At 35.3% G+C, this 14,943-nt stretch overlaps 1 protein-coding gene and 1 long non-coding RNA gene across 2 annotated transcripts in view; one reads left to right on the top strand and one right to left on the bottom strand.

Moving 5' to 3' along the window:
• LOC127161170 (NLR family CARD domain-containing protein 3) overlaps window positions 1–1,879 on the top strand; it is a 31,999-nt gene extending 30,120 nt beyond the window's left edge. The window contains exons 7-8 of the mRNA XM_051103816.1: window positions 628–674; window positions 1,055–1,879. Coding sequence (XP_050959773.1) covers window positions 628–674; window positions 1,055–1,623 — 616 coding nt within the window. The 3' untranslated portion in view covers window positions 1,624–1,879. The remainder of the gene's footprint in view (window positions 1–627; window positions 675–1,054) is intronic.
• A 5,805-nt stretch (window positions 1,880–7,684) lies between these two features.
• LOC127161176 (uncharacterized) lies at window positions 7,685–9,787 on the bottom strand. Its single transcript, XR_007826977.1, has 4 exons — window positions 9,560–9,787; window positions 9,202–9,280; window positions 8,321–8,445; window positions 7,685–7,827 (listed from the first exon to the last, which is right to left on the bottom strand). It is a non-coding gene; the product is annotated as an uncharacterized LOC127161176 (long non-coding RNA).
• Between the last annotated feature and the right edge of the window lie 5,156 nt (window positions 9,788–14,943).

Below are 14,943 nucleotides of genomic sequence, written 5' to 3'. Positions count from 1 at the left end.
GTGGGTCAGCGCTGAAGTTTCAATGTGATTGAATGTGTGTGAACTACTAGTGAAGACCCTGAGTGTTTACAACACTTCTCATTTTTATTTATTTTTTATGTAGAGAGTGTGTTATTATTTGTGCAGTGATCACCTACCAGCAATGTGAAGATGATTTTATAAATATATGAAATCAACTGTCTGTTCTGTCTGTAGTTGTCAATGATCCTACAGTGTGTAATAAACAGCTGTTTCATTCTGCTGAAATTCACTGCAGTCCCATATCCAGATACACAGCCCTACTAGCAACCACACCATGTACCCTAGCAACCATATAGCAACACTCTAGCAACCACCCAGAATGTGTTATCAACCACACAGCAAGTAACTTAGCAACAGCCTAGCAACCACCCCAAGCACCTTTGCAACTGCATAGAAACACTCTAAAAAACCACCCAGAACACCCTAGCCACTACATAGTAACACCATAGCAACATACTATCAACATCACTGCACCCACCAAGTACCTTGGCAGCTACATAGCAACTCCCTAGCAACCACCCTGAGTACCTTGGCAACTGCATAGCAACAGTTTGTTAACTGACTGAAATGTGTGTGTGTGTGTGTGTGTGTGTGTGTGTTTTCTAGTGTTGATCATGGAGGAGAATCCAGGATTACAGCAGGACTGAACAAATGTACGTCTACAAACACACACACACACACACATGTTGGGTTTACATGTTTTTTGGGGACATTCCATAGGCGTAATGGTTTTTATACTGTACAAATCATATTTTCTATTACCCTACACCTAAACCTACCATCACAGGAGACTGTGCACACTTTTACTTTCTCAAAAAAACTAATTCTGTACGATTTATAAGCCTGTTTCCTCATGGGGACCTCACAAATGTCCCCACAAGGTCAAAATTTACTGGAATTACTATCCTTGTGGGGACATTTGGTCCCCATAACGTGATGAATACCAGGTGCACACACACACACACACACACACACACACACACAGCTGTAGTGATTATTGTTGTGTTATAAATGTGTCTGTTCTTGTGTTCAGATGCCTGTTTTCTCACACTGGATCCAAACACAGCAAACACTGAACTCAGTCTGTCTGAGGAGAACAGAAAAGTGACAGGTGTGTTTGAGTATCAGTCGTATCCTGATCATTCAGACAGATTTGATGGATATAATCCTCAGGTGTTGTGTAGAGAGAGTGTGTGTGGACGCTGTTACTGGGAGATTGAGTGGAGTGGAGATGTGTTTATATCAGTGTCATATAAGAGCATCAACAGGAAGGGACGGGGTGATGAGTGTGTGTTTGGATTTAATGATCAGTCCTGGAGTTTGATCTGCTCTCCTGACAGATACTCATTCAGACACAATAACATAAAGACTGATCTCCCTGTGAAGCCCATCATCAGTAGAATAGGAGTATGTGATGATGATGATGATGATGATGATTATATCTATAGAATAGGAGTGTATGTGGATGTGAGTGCAGGAACTCTGTCCTTCTACAGCGTCTCTGATACAATGAGTCTCATCCACACAGTCCAGACCACATTCACTCAGACGCTCTATCATGGGTTTAAGGTTTCTATTGGATCATCAGTGAAACTGTGTTGATGAATCAGAATAGACTGATGAGAGATTCTACCCATAATGCTTTGAGCTGATAATGAATCAGTAAGAGTGAGATGTTCTGGAGTCTCTTCATGATATTAATACTGCAGCTCAACTTCTGTCACTCAAATAACAGTCAATAAATGTGTCAGAAATCCTCATACAGACAGTAACAGTGTGTATGAGTCTATATGTGTTTTTATTGTCGTGTCTTATCATTTGTTTTATTACTGTCAAAATGTAAAAATGTCACAAACATGTAATTCATTTCTCTCTCTTGTTTTTGTGCAGAAATAATAAAACACAATGACAAATCAACTTGAGATCAGATTTTAATTGATGTTTGTATCATGAATAAAATCCAGTGCATTAAAACACTAATTTCCGGGATAAATCGGACAATGGAAATTTCACTGAAACTTGGTGTACGACCCATGTACGAAAATTTCCCAGGCAATGTGTGCCGAATCACGTACATTTGACAGCAAAATTTCCAGTGTTGTATAGAGTTGTTTTTATGGTGTTAATTTTCTAATGTTGAAAAGTGTTGATTCTGGTGTTGATTTGAACGACATGAACACTTGCAGTGTAAGTCATTGTTCAGAGTCAGTGTTATTACAGCGAGTTAATATAATTGACTCTAGTGATGAGTTGATCCTATTTCCGGTGTTCTAACATTTCATCCTACCCGTCAGATTTTCCTACCAGGGTGCGCACATCAATATCGCATAATTTTTGTCATGCTGAAAAACACGCCCATAATTTTTTACTACTTGCGTGTGGATTTCTTCATGTAAGGTAAGTTTTTCACTATTTCTTCATGTAAGGTCAGTTTTTGGCTGTTTCTGTTTTTATTAGTTTTTATTATACCAAGACAGCTAATGAGAACTGTTTACGGTCACATTGCGAAGCAAGCTAGCATCATTTTCATGTAGCATCAGTGATCATGTTTGTTAGCATTTTTCATGGAAAAGTTAACATTAGGCTACATATGGGGCATGCATCATTGATTAGTGAACCATTTCAAATTTAATTGATTGTTTGGTGTAAAATATCTTTTTTTTTTTTAAATATTATTTTCTTTATAGCTCTCTGTTTATTGGTGTGTGTGTGTTTTTTTTTGTTTTTTTTTTTTTTTTTTTTTGTGCATTTTTTAACAGGTGTGGAAGGTAAATGGGAATTAGTTTATAATCTCGTGTCAGTTGGATCATACCCATCAGAGTATGATAAATCCAAAAGGCAGAACCTTCGTAGATATGCACTCAAATTCAACTTAAAGGGTAATTATATTATATTACTGGCATGACATGTCAGTTGACATTGAAAATTGGGTATGTGTTATTTATATATGAAAAGTTCATTTGCAAAAACATTTAACTAAATTTTCAAAAAACATTTTTTTTTCATTGTGCATTGGAGTTAATCTCAATCATACTACAGTTGGGTTATTTTAATTAAGTAAAAATAACTATACTAACACATAAAACACAATAGAAACATAATAATAATATCATAAAAGCCTCTAAATCCATCTAATGCATTTCTTTAAAATAAGCATTTCTTTCTGGGTACTTTGTATAGGTTTCTATGCAAGTACTGGTACTTCTGATTGGGCTGAGGCTGGAATTTAGTGAGTATGAAGTAAAAGTATTTGATGGATGTATAATATGTGTCAGAAGCATTCACTCAGTATTGTTATCTCATCTTTGACCGAGCTGGCTTTTAGCTGGTTTGCATCTGAACTTGTCATATATATATATATATATATATATATATATATATATATATATATATATATATATATACACACACTCAACCTACTTTACATTTTATAGGTTTCTACAGTTTGGGAGCTTGTAGGAATTGATCTAACTGGACCATTACCTAAAACTGAAGAAGGCTTTCAATACATCCTCACAGCTACAGACTACTTCTCAAAGTGGGTTGAGGCCTTTCCTTTAAAAACAAAAACAGCTGCTGAAGTTGGAAGACATCTCTGTTCCATCATTTATAGACATGGCTGTCCCCAGAGAATTCTTTCAGATCAGGGGAGAGAATTTGTAAATGAAGTAAGTGTATGGATTAAGTGGGTTAGGTTTAGCCTTGGTGTCTTCATTTTTAGAGAGTTGTTTTTCTTTCCACTGCATATACATGTATTCAGTTATTCTATGTTTTAAGGAGCTTTTCAATATTCTGTGTAACTACTGTAAGTCAGAAAAAGTTCATGACTGAATGAATGAGGGATTAATATAGCACTTTATTGTGTATTGCTGTACACCCAAAGAGTGAGCACCTTCCCAGCTAACAAATTTTTGTTCTGGGAACGTTTTGCTAACGTTCTGTTTTGGTTGTGGGAACGTTATTTGGAATGTCCCAAAAACGTGGAAATGTCCAGTTTGTTTAACGTTATTTAATGGTTAGCATAACGTTCCTACAACGTTCTTGCAACCTAAATTTAATTAAAAATATAACGTTCTATGAACATTTATTTGGAACATTCCAAGAACGTTAAAATGTCCAGTTTGCTTAACGTTACTAGAACGTTATTTTATGGTTAGCATAACGTTCCTACAATGTTCTTGCAACCTAAATTTCATTAAAAATATAACGTTCTATGAACGTTTATTTCCAAGAACGTTAAAACATTCCAAGAACAATAAAATGTTCCAGTTTGCAACCTAAACGTTAAAAATAGAACAAGTGTTATTTTATTGTTAGCATAACATTCCTACAACATTACCTACATTTTACTAAAAATACAAAGTTCTAAAAACAATTATTTGGAACTTTACAAAGAATAGTTTAATAAAATGTTATTTTAAGATTAGCAGTGTTGCAACATCATCTTTCAACATCATTATTACAACATTCCAGATACAAGCACATTGCAGGCATTTCAGGTATTTTAATTAATAAAGATGCACACTTTCAAAAAAAAATAAAAAACTCATTAACAGATTAAACAGATTAGTGAAAATTGCCTATCATGTAAAAAAGTTTTACATTTAGTTTAATATTCATGACAAGGACAACTTCACAGGTAAACGTAAACTATCATATTAACATTTAATCAGTGAGAACTTCTGAATTGTGTGTGGGTGCTGAAAAACTATCACTGCGGGAACTGTGGTCCATGGCCTGTCTCTTCACACTCCATCTGTAAAGTAAACAGATTGGCTGATGTTACAAATTGTGTTATTACAAAATGCTTATGAAGTCATTAGTGTGGCTATGCAAAACCATTTATTAGGATCTGTGCTGCAAGTTCTACAAAAATTTAATCACTCAAAAGTCAAATCCAGTTTACAAAAAAAGTTATACAATAGGACGGTTCAAGAAAACATTGTAAAAGAGTACACCCCAAAATGAAAACTCAGAAAATAAGGTAAATGCTGTCAAAATGCTGTAGATGCCAAACTCATTTGACTTTATACTCATTTGACTTGGCATACACTACTTTTAAAGACAACAGCAGCATTAAGAAAAACGTCTTCTGAAGCATCATCAGATTATAAAAAATATAAGCATTCAAATAATACATTTTCATCACATCATTTTTAAAAAATATTTTAGGTAATCCTTAATCAGGGGTGGGGAATGCTGGAGGGCCACTCTCCAATCCTAATCAAACACACCTAAAAAAAGCTAATCAAGGTCTTCAGAATTACTAGGGCTACAGTCAGGTGAGGTGTTTTTTTCAAGGTTGGAGCTAAACTCTGCAGGAGTGTGGCCCTCCAGGATCAACGTTCCCCATCCCTGGCTTAAATTAACAATTTATTCATCTTGATTTGTATACACATGCATACAACTGAAATATAGTCATAATAGGGTAGTTAAGTCAAATGCAGTTTCCATTTTATACCAATTTTAAACAGAAAAAAACTCAAAATATTAACATTTAGAAGTTATCAATAAAGTTAACAAATGACAAATGTTGCCTTGTTACATGTAATTAGCTGATAAACTATCACTTGACCTCAATCGGGGAGCAAATTCAGAGATAAAACATTTGAAAAAAAAAAAAAAATTGCTGCATGGATTTAAAAAATTGAAATCTGCAGGGTCAAAAAGGAAATAGGAAAAAAAGAAGGGGAAGTTATTCATAAGTTGTTAGCTAATCCTTTAAATTGTATCAGTATTCTGAAACAAGACAAATAACAGATAATATAAGTAACTATAAAACTACAATACAAAGTCATTGACACAATTACAAATTAAAACACATTATAAATGGCATTTATTATAAATTACAAATAAATATCTAGCCAAAATGAATTTACTTAAAACAAGTGAAACATGCACCTCTCACTGAGCACAAATACATGTTTTAATATTTGCGATGTAACACTAGTTTGTTAAACTATTATTTATTATGTAAGCAAGGCTTTATAGTTCACTCATGTCACTGGCCCTCCAAGACTATGTTTGGTGATGCCTGCTGTAAAGGGTCTACTTTTATTTGTGTACACCCACAATAAAAACAAACATTGTGTCTTTGTAAAATAAAGAAAGCAAACAGAATATACTTTCAGACATCTTGGTTTCTGTGAACTTGTAGCATGATCGTGAAAATGAAACGAAACAGTGTATAATTGTCATGCAGTTTTTTTTTTTTTCCTTTAGAATTGATAATGTGTTATTTAAACAAAAAAAACCATTTATTTTATTACTTTGTCATGATTCTGGGTTTTGACTCACTCACGATATAAAGCATACTTTCAAGATCTTTAACACCTTACTGGCACTTTTGGATGCATCTTTTTAAACAAAACATTTTGTGTAGAACCATTTATTTTTATTACTTTTGTCATGATTCTGGGTTTTGACTCACCCTTGACTCACGATGGGGAGCATACTTCAAGATGAACTCTTCTAACACCTTAACTGGCACTTTTGGATGCATCTTTTGGCAAGCCTCTAGAAAGAAAAGTTTGGCATAATTTAAGAAACATGTTTAGTAAAATCTTCACAATTAATTTTGGGAAAAATTATGTGGACCTCAAAAAAAAAAATCTACTTCATGACCCCCTTAAAAGAAATATTGGTAACAATTTCTATGAAGCCCCTATTTATAATACATTATAAGGGTATTTCTAAGGCATTATAATGGATGCATAACGCATTATAAAAAAAACTTATAATATGTTATATCTCATGAATAATCATAACAACAATTATAATACATTATAATATGAGTATTTCAGGTTATACCTTTTAAGATTATGATTATTTATAACACACAATGGACACCATATTAAATCTACTTAATTTATAATGGACTATATCATATTACATTTATTTTTTACATTATATTACTTTTATTTTGATGGTCCCCTTAGTCTTATTTACTATAAGCTTAAACATTCCAACTACATGTCAACTAACACTCCTTAGAGTATTAGTAGACTTAGGTTAAGGTTAGGGTAGGTAGAAGGTTCACATACTTGCAAAGTTACTTTTAATATAATATAATAGTTTGTCTTTTGAGGAAACATCAAAATTTAGTGTTAGCTTATATTTAGCATACTACTAATAATGATTACTGCTAGCTGACATGGAGTAGCAGAGTTACTTATTAAAAGCTGTCTAAAAGGTACCATCAAAATAATCAAACTGATAATACAAATGTGTCATTACACATTCATCTGATCTGATGCCTGATCTTAGGGTTCTTTGGGAAATATTATTAGAATTACTTATAAGTGGTCTTTGTATGCTTTAAGTAAAGTGACATGAGTAACATGGCAAGATATTAGACTCATAATACGTTATAACTATGAGGAGGTAATCATACTTTTAAAAACTATAACCACAAATAAGTAAAAAATATAATACATTAAAACTGTTCTTATGAATACTCAAGAGATGATATAACATATTATAAGGTTTTTTATAATGCATTATGCATTCATTATAATGCCTTAAGAATACCATCATAATGTATTATAAATACGGGATTCATAGAAAGTGTTACCGAAATATTTCTTAAAAGAATAGGTGATGCTTGGTCTGAGTAATGTCTTTGTGTTAATTCTGTCAGTTAAAAATGTAATACTTATGAATGATCATGCCGCAATGTCCAGCTCTTCCCCCATTCCTTCCTTTAATGCTGTATTGACACCAAACACTGTTTGTTCCAACTGTTCGCAACACCATCCGGATGGCATCTCCAGGTGTTTTGCCTCCAAGGAGGCTTAGGTGATAAACCTACAAAAATATAATATAATGTATATACAGTGGTGGCCAAATTATTAGAACGCAAGTATTTTCAGCAGCTAAAAAAAATGGTTTTAAGTCAGTTATTTCTATTTTTTGCTGCAGTGTGTCAGTTGGAAATATCAGTTTACATTAGTAATTGTAATAGTCCAGTGAGTCTGACAACAGTCAGTGCTCCACACAAAGATCTGATCTCATCATCATTGGGTCTGTCTGGAATGACTAGAGAAACAAAAACTGAGACAGACTAAATCCAGAAGAACTGGATTCTAAAGAATCCTACCTGCAAAGCTACCTGAAAAACTAGGCACAAGTGCACCTAGGGCAAAAGCTGCTTTAAAATCAAAGGATAGTCACACCAAATGTTAATTAAATTTAGTTAATAGAAGTTCAATGATAAAGAAGATCTATTTATGGCATTATTTTTGACAGCATCCTCATTTTACAGCATTTTCACACAAGTGTCTAAAACTTTTAACAGTACTGTAGCTCCGCAGGTAGGTCTCTTGAAGCATCTTAAAGACGTTGCCACAGATCTTCTGGATTTAGTCTGTCTCGTTCTGTTTCTTCATGTCATTCCAGACAGACTGGATGATGATGAGATCAGATCTGTGTGGAGCAAACAAAAATCTCATTGGATTATTACAATTAATGGCAAAATGAATGTTTGGAAATGTAAACTGATATTTCAAGCTGACACAGATAGAAATAACTGATTTAAAACCATCATCTGGTTTCATCTGGTTAAAATACAACTATTCTAGTAATATTGGCCACCACTTTATATATAATGTATAGCAGTTATAACACAAGATTGTTGTACAATAACAGATGAGCGACAGCTTTAGTGATTATAAAGGAAGTGTTCTCACTTTCTAGGCTATAAGAATTTGAATAAATTCATTCATAGATTCACTCTCAAAATTACAGTGATTGACATAGCCATAACCATTAACAAAATTAAGACACACAAAAGAAATATATTTCAATGGGAAAAACGTTTACATATGTAATTTTGATCATCAAAGATGAGTTTTAAGTAATAGAATTGGTGACTGCAGGATACTTTAACATTTAGACAGAAGCAGGATTATTATGCTGCTGTCACTAAAGCCTAAAGCACAGATAACTGACAAACTTTGGTTTTCAACAACTGTTTAGGTAAGACAAACCCGACTTAATTTACATGATTGCACTATTAATGAGCATTTTGACACAATTTTTAGTGTATTTGATATTAAAATGGAATAGCTAAACCACAAAAGAGAAAACATTTTGGTTGCACGTTTTAAGGCTTGTGTCATGCAAGTCCTGCTCCTAATTATATTAAGGCATGCATATATTTTCAAAATCAACTGAACTTACCGTTAACCGACCAAACTGCCGCGAAGGACCCTCTCAGGAAAGCATGGCGTCCACAACCATTTTTAATGTTAGGACGACACTACAGATGGATTTTGGGCGGGAACATTAGAAATCGATTGGAACATACAAAATAATAATTTGCAAGATTAAAATTTGTCTTAGAATTAATTAAAATATTTATTATTTTTTTTACCTCAAAACAATTACTCAGTATTACACCAATTTACTGTAAATACTATAGCAAAAATAATCGGTGAGATATACATTTTATGGTGACTAAATATTCTATTTTAAATAATGGTAATTAAACGAAGCTAACACTTAACATTAAATATGAAAATAAAACACTGGCTCTTACCGTTTCTTGTGATGTGTGTGTTCAAAGTTGTTTTGTGCGTCCGCGAATGACGACGATCAAATGCTGACTTTCATCACAATTTAAATACACACAATAAACCGACTCTGGTTGCACAGACACAGACATCATTCAAGAATCACCCCATAACTGATTGAACCGCGAATGAATGACCCTCACAAAATGGCGACCAGTTACAGACTTGTTTTGTGCTCATCATACGTGTCCGTAAAGGCGAATAAGTACCGCCTTCTAAAGAATTCGGACGTACTACATCCGCCATATTGATGTTGTCACGTGTCATGCGTCGTCACAACAGCGCGAAAATTTAAAGAGACCGCTCCACTGCACGAACACCGGCACCGGCAATGTTTGGCGTTTTAACGTTGATTGGACAGACAGCTCAGAGAAGGCGTCGGTCAGCTGCTCGCAGATCACGCCTTCGTAGACAGCTTTTAGATTATTTATCAAATAACGTAAGTATAATTACTTATTTAGCTAGCAAATTTTACCTCAGAATAAAAAAACACCTCTGTGAACACCACGACAGAGGCTGACTTGAAGCAACAACAAAGTATTCTTGTTATGAATGAATACACAGGACAAAAAACAAGAATGAATAAATTTGAATGAATATATACACTTTATATATATATATATATATAAATATATGTGTGTGTGTGTGTGTGTGTGTGTGTGTATATATTATATAAATGGATAAATACATAGTTAAAATGAATATATTATGCATAGATACACAAATAAATAATATATACATATTCTAAAAAAAAAACTATACATTTACAGATGGTGAGCTATGTGTGTGTGTGTGTGTATATAAATAAATAAATAAATAAATAAAATAAATAAAGTATTCATATTCTAAAGAAAAAACTATATACACTTTTACAGACGGTGAGCCCTACAACCTACTGCCGCCTGAATGCTGCTGTGCCAATTCTTCAGTTGTTTTTCAAAGATGGATCTGACCTTCGTCCCAGCCTGCGGCTTTCACGACAGTCCATCACGTCCCTCATCGCTGCTTTGAGGTCAGATTTTGACCATGGCTGGGAAACAGATATTGAGGTGCTGGTGTTTCTGTACTGGCTGGCCCACGCAGCATCATATAGGGTGGTGTCAATGGCCTTTGACATCCCAAAGTCCACGGTGCATGACATTGTGCACAGAATTAGCAGGGCAGTTATCTGTATTTTGAAGAGGGTAATCACTTTCCCGACCCCAGATGATCTGGAGGAAGTGGGGGCAGGTTTTGCCCAGCTGGCTGGGTCTCCAGCTTTCTGCACGGTAGCTGGTGCAATAGACGGCTGCCACATCCGGATCAAAGCACCAGCAAGTGACGCCCCATGCTACTTTAACAGGAAGCTGTTCCACTCTGTTCAGCTGCAGGCCATCACCGACCACAAAGGGAAGTTCATTGACATCTTTGTTGGGTATCCTGGGTCGGTGCATGATGCCAGGGTGCTTAAGAACAGCCCTGTTTACACTGGCCGCTTATATCCACCTGCAGGAAAATGCATCCTCGGAGATGGTGGGTATCCCTGTTTGAGTGCGCCCATCTGCCTCATCACCCCGTACAGAGAGCCTGTACAGAATCCCGTACAGGCTCGCTTCAACGCCAAGCATGCTCGTGCACGCAACATTGTTGAAAGAGCCTTCGGGTTGCTGAAGACACACCGGAGGTCCATCTTCTTCAAGGCCCTGGAAGTGAGCCCTGCATTTGTGCCAGAAGTTGTTGCTTGCTGTGCAGTGCTCCACAACCTCTGTCTTCAGAACGGGGACATTGTTGATGCAGAGGTTGTTGAGGATGACCCACCTGAACCCCAAAACACAGAAGCCAGCGCTGGAGAGGATGTGCGGGACAATCTGGCTGCAGCTGTGTCTGCACCAGACAACTGTGTGCCTGCTCTTCATGAGCATGATTACCTGTAAGACAATTTAACAGGTTAAGACTCTGCAAATCAGTTCTTGTTCTCAGATTGACATTGTTTAAGCTTGTCTACGTTTGCTAGTTAACATGTAAATAGTTAGGTGTGTGTGGGTGGGCACAGCCCACAGGGTGTTGTGATGCTAAAAAAAAGCAGTAGTAGTTAGAGAGAGGTGGAAGTGCATAGCATCTGTGTGCATCCCTCATGCTTACTGCTCACTGCCACTGGCAATGTGATGAAAAAGCAGTTTTTTCAGTGTTTCTGACGGTTTTATGAAAGTAAATATATGAAAAGTTAAAGGGAATACAACTAATCAGTACTTAGGATGCAAAATTATGATACATTTACATATAATTATTTAGCAGACGTTTTTATCCAAAGCGACTTACAAATGAGGACAATGGAAGCAATCAAAATCAACAAAAGAACAATGCTATGTAAGCTCTGACAAGTCTCAGATTAGCTTAATGCATTATACGTAGCAAGGATTTTTTTAATTATATAGTAAATAAAAAGAAAACAGATAGAAAAAGAATAGAGCAAGCAATTTTTTTGTTAATTGTAAAATAAACAGAAAAAAATAGAAAAGCTAGAAAATATAAAAATATTTCTTTTTGTTAAAAAATTATACAAGCCTTGTTTTCTGTGAAATTAAACAAAATGAAGTTCATGATTAAAACAAGGACAAATATTTGCCTGTGAGCTCAGAAATGTTTTTACTTAATTCAAATGGAAAAATAAATGTTCATACCCCATTGACAGAAATAGTCTTGTTTTAAGCATAAACAAGACAATTTCTTCATTTTGCATCTTAAATAAATTTATCTTTATGTAATATTTATATTTAGTATTTGTATTGGGACAAAAACTCTGGAAGACATTAGTTTTTGGCAGAGCATGTGCATTATTGCATTGATAAATCTAAGGCTTTCTGCAGCATAAAATTGTGGAATGACGAATCAGACTTTTTAAGACCTGAAAAACACTTTTTCCTCTGTCAGTGCACAGCCTCTCCATCACCAAGACTCCTGTCGGGCCTCCTCGTGGCTGCACATGGTAACTGGGGATAGTCCCAGGCTAATCGACAGGGGATCTCGGAGCTGCAGTGGTCCCCAGAGGTGACACCCACCAACCACTGTCACACTGCCTAAGGCTGTGTGTGTGTAAATTTGTATAACAATTCTTTGAAATTCTAGCTACATAGCATGAATTGCACTTGTGGGTTATTTTTATATTAAAGCTTAATTTTATAAATTACTTTATTTCTAGGGTAATAAAGTGAAGCCCTATAAATAAGATTAGTGAGATTAATAGATGATATTACTACACGTTAACCTCAAAAGACTTAAAAACTGTATGTGAACGTTACCTGTCTGAAGATGCTGAAGTTCATTTTCCTGGCACCCATTATAAAAATGTTTGAAGAAATTTCCGTTTGATTTAAACTCTATATACTACTTGATACAAAAATGCTTTTGCCCTAATCTTTGTGATCATATTTATGTAAAAGTTATATTTAAAACAAAATTAAAATGAATAATTTTTAAAGCTGTCTGGTCTGGGTTTTCTCTACAGTACGACACTCATTCTCATTTTTTAGATATTTCTACATTGTGCTTTAAAAAAACAGCTGGAAACGACCACAAAATTAGTGTGCACAGAAGTGCTTTAAAATTGTTGTTACTCAATGCTACATTTTATTAATTGACACTTTACAACTGACAAAATCTAGCTACTGTAAATCCCTGGAAACTAACACTGCATTAAAACTTGATAACCAGTATGTAACAATGAAAAACCTAGCATAAACAAATGGAAAGAAGGCATAGTTTTTATTAATATTTTTTCTTTATTTATTTTTTTGCAAAAAGCTCTAAAAGCTGAAGAAATCTCTCCTCTCTCTCCTTTGTCTCCCTGTCTCGTCTTTCCTCTCTCTCTCTCATTTCTCGGTCTCTTCTTTCTTCTCTTTCCCTGGCCTCTTGTTCTCGTCTCTCCTCACGCTCTCGTCTCTCTCTTTCTCTTCTTTCCTCCCTTTCCATTATCTCTCTCCATCGCCTCTCCTCCGTTTCTCCTGCTTCAATTTCCCTTTCTGCCTCCCTCTCCTCCATCTCATACATAAGCTCCTCTATGTCCTTCCTCTTCCTCCCTGCTCTTTCAGCTGTTGACCTCACGGAGGATGGTGAGGTTACAGCAACATCTGATCCGGATGAGGCAATAAGGGTGGGTGGTGTGATGGATGGTCTGCCCCCTATTGCCTCATCCAGGACAGCATACCATTTCCAAGATGCTGCTGTAACCTCACCATCCTCGGTGCTCACACCAGTCTGTGGACATTTAAGATCCTACAAAAAATGTAAAAGCAAAATACCAACAACAATTATATTCATTAGATAACTATAACATTAACAACATTAGCATAATCAAATCATAAAAGAACTCAAATTTTGGGCTGAACCAATTGTTTTTTTAATTCTTACTTTATATTTTTGTTTTAGGTTTTCCCATTTTCTTTTAACTTGCGCAGCTAAAATTTTACCATCCAGCTTCTGCTCTGTCACAATAAATGCACAGAAATCAAGCATAAAAATAATGCAGTAAAACCTTTGCTTGAAGTGTTAGTGTGTACTACATTCAGTGTCAACAGCACCTGAATAAAAGTACATTTTACAGAATTTGTTTACTTACTCAAATCCTTTGATGGCAGCATTTCTCCTTCCAGTGAAGAGGGCTTCATTAGCCACTCTCCACTGGATAAGGAGCCGAGTGTGTTCATCAGTCCCTGTAATGTCAAAACAGTAATCATTAGTCATGATCAATCCATTAATGCTAACTTACATTGACAAGCTGAAGCATAACGTTACTTATTACTAGCTTAATATGTAACCAACAAAATATCAACTAAAAATTAACACTAGTAAAAGAGGAAACAAATCGTTTTAATTTCGTTTAATTTTCTAATCTCATTAAACTGCTTAACAACGAACGTCTCCGTTAAAAAAAAAGCTGTGTTAACAAGCTGATGTACAAAACAACTTCTTACAGCCGATTTACAATGTTTAAACTTTCAATAAGCATCCGTTTATTTAGACTGTGTTAAACAAGTGTAATTTAATCACAATAAACAACGTTTTTTTCCTGAGGTACTTAAACTTGAAATGAGCCGCGTCTCCAATTTCCGCCATTTTTCGAATATGACGCCTCCTCTCCCGGAGCCTCATGGGATAGGAAAGTGTCCATGATATGCGTACTACAGAATTCGGGCGGAAGCAGTAGGTCATCCGGGTACTTCTCGCCTACTGAATTTCGAATACTATGAATTCGGACATACTACTCGCCTCGCATACTGTTTTTCACGTACTATATAGTAGGGAAGTATGCGATTTCGGACGCAGCAATAGACGAATCCGTGGCGGTGTGCCACAGATTAAATTCCGACCGCCA

This window comes from Labeo rohita, unplaced genomic scaffold (genome assembly GCF_022985175.1).
Source record: "Labeo rohita strain BAU-BD-2019 unplaced genomic scaffold, IGBB_LRoh.1.0 scaffold_57, whole genome shotgun sequence".
Classification (NCBI taxonomy): domain Eukaryota; kingdom Metazoa; phylum Chordata; class Actinopteri; order Cypriniformes; family Cyprinidae; genus Labeo; species Labeo rohita.
Note: the sequence above shows the minus strand (reverse complement) of the source record. Positions and strands in the feature narration are given on the sequence as shown.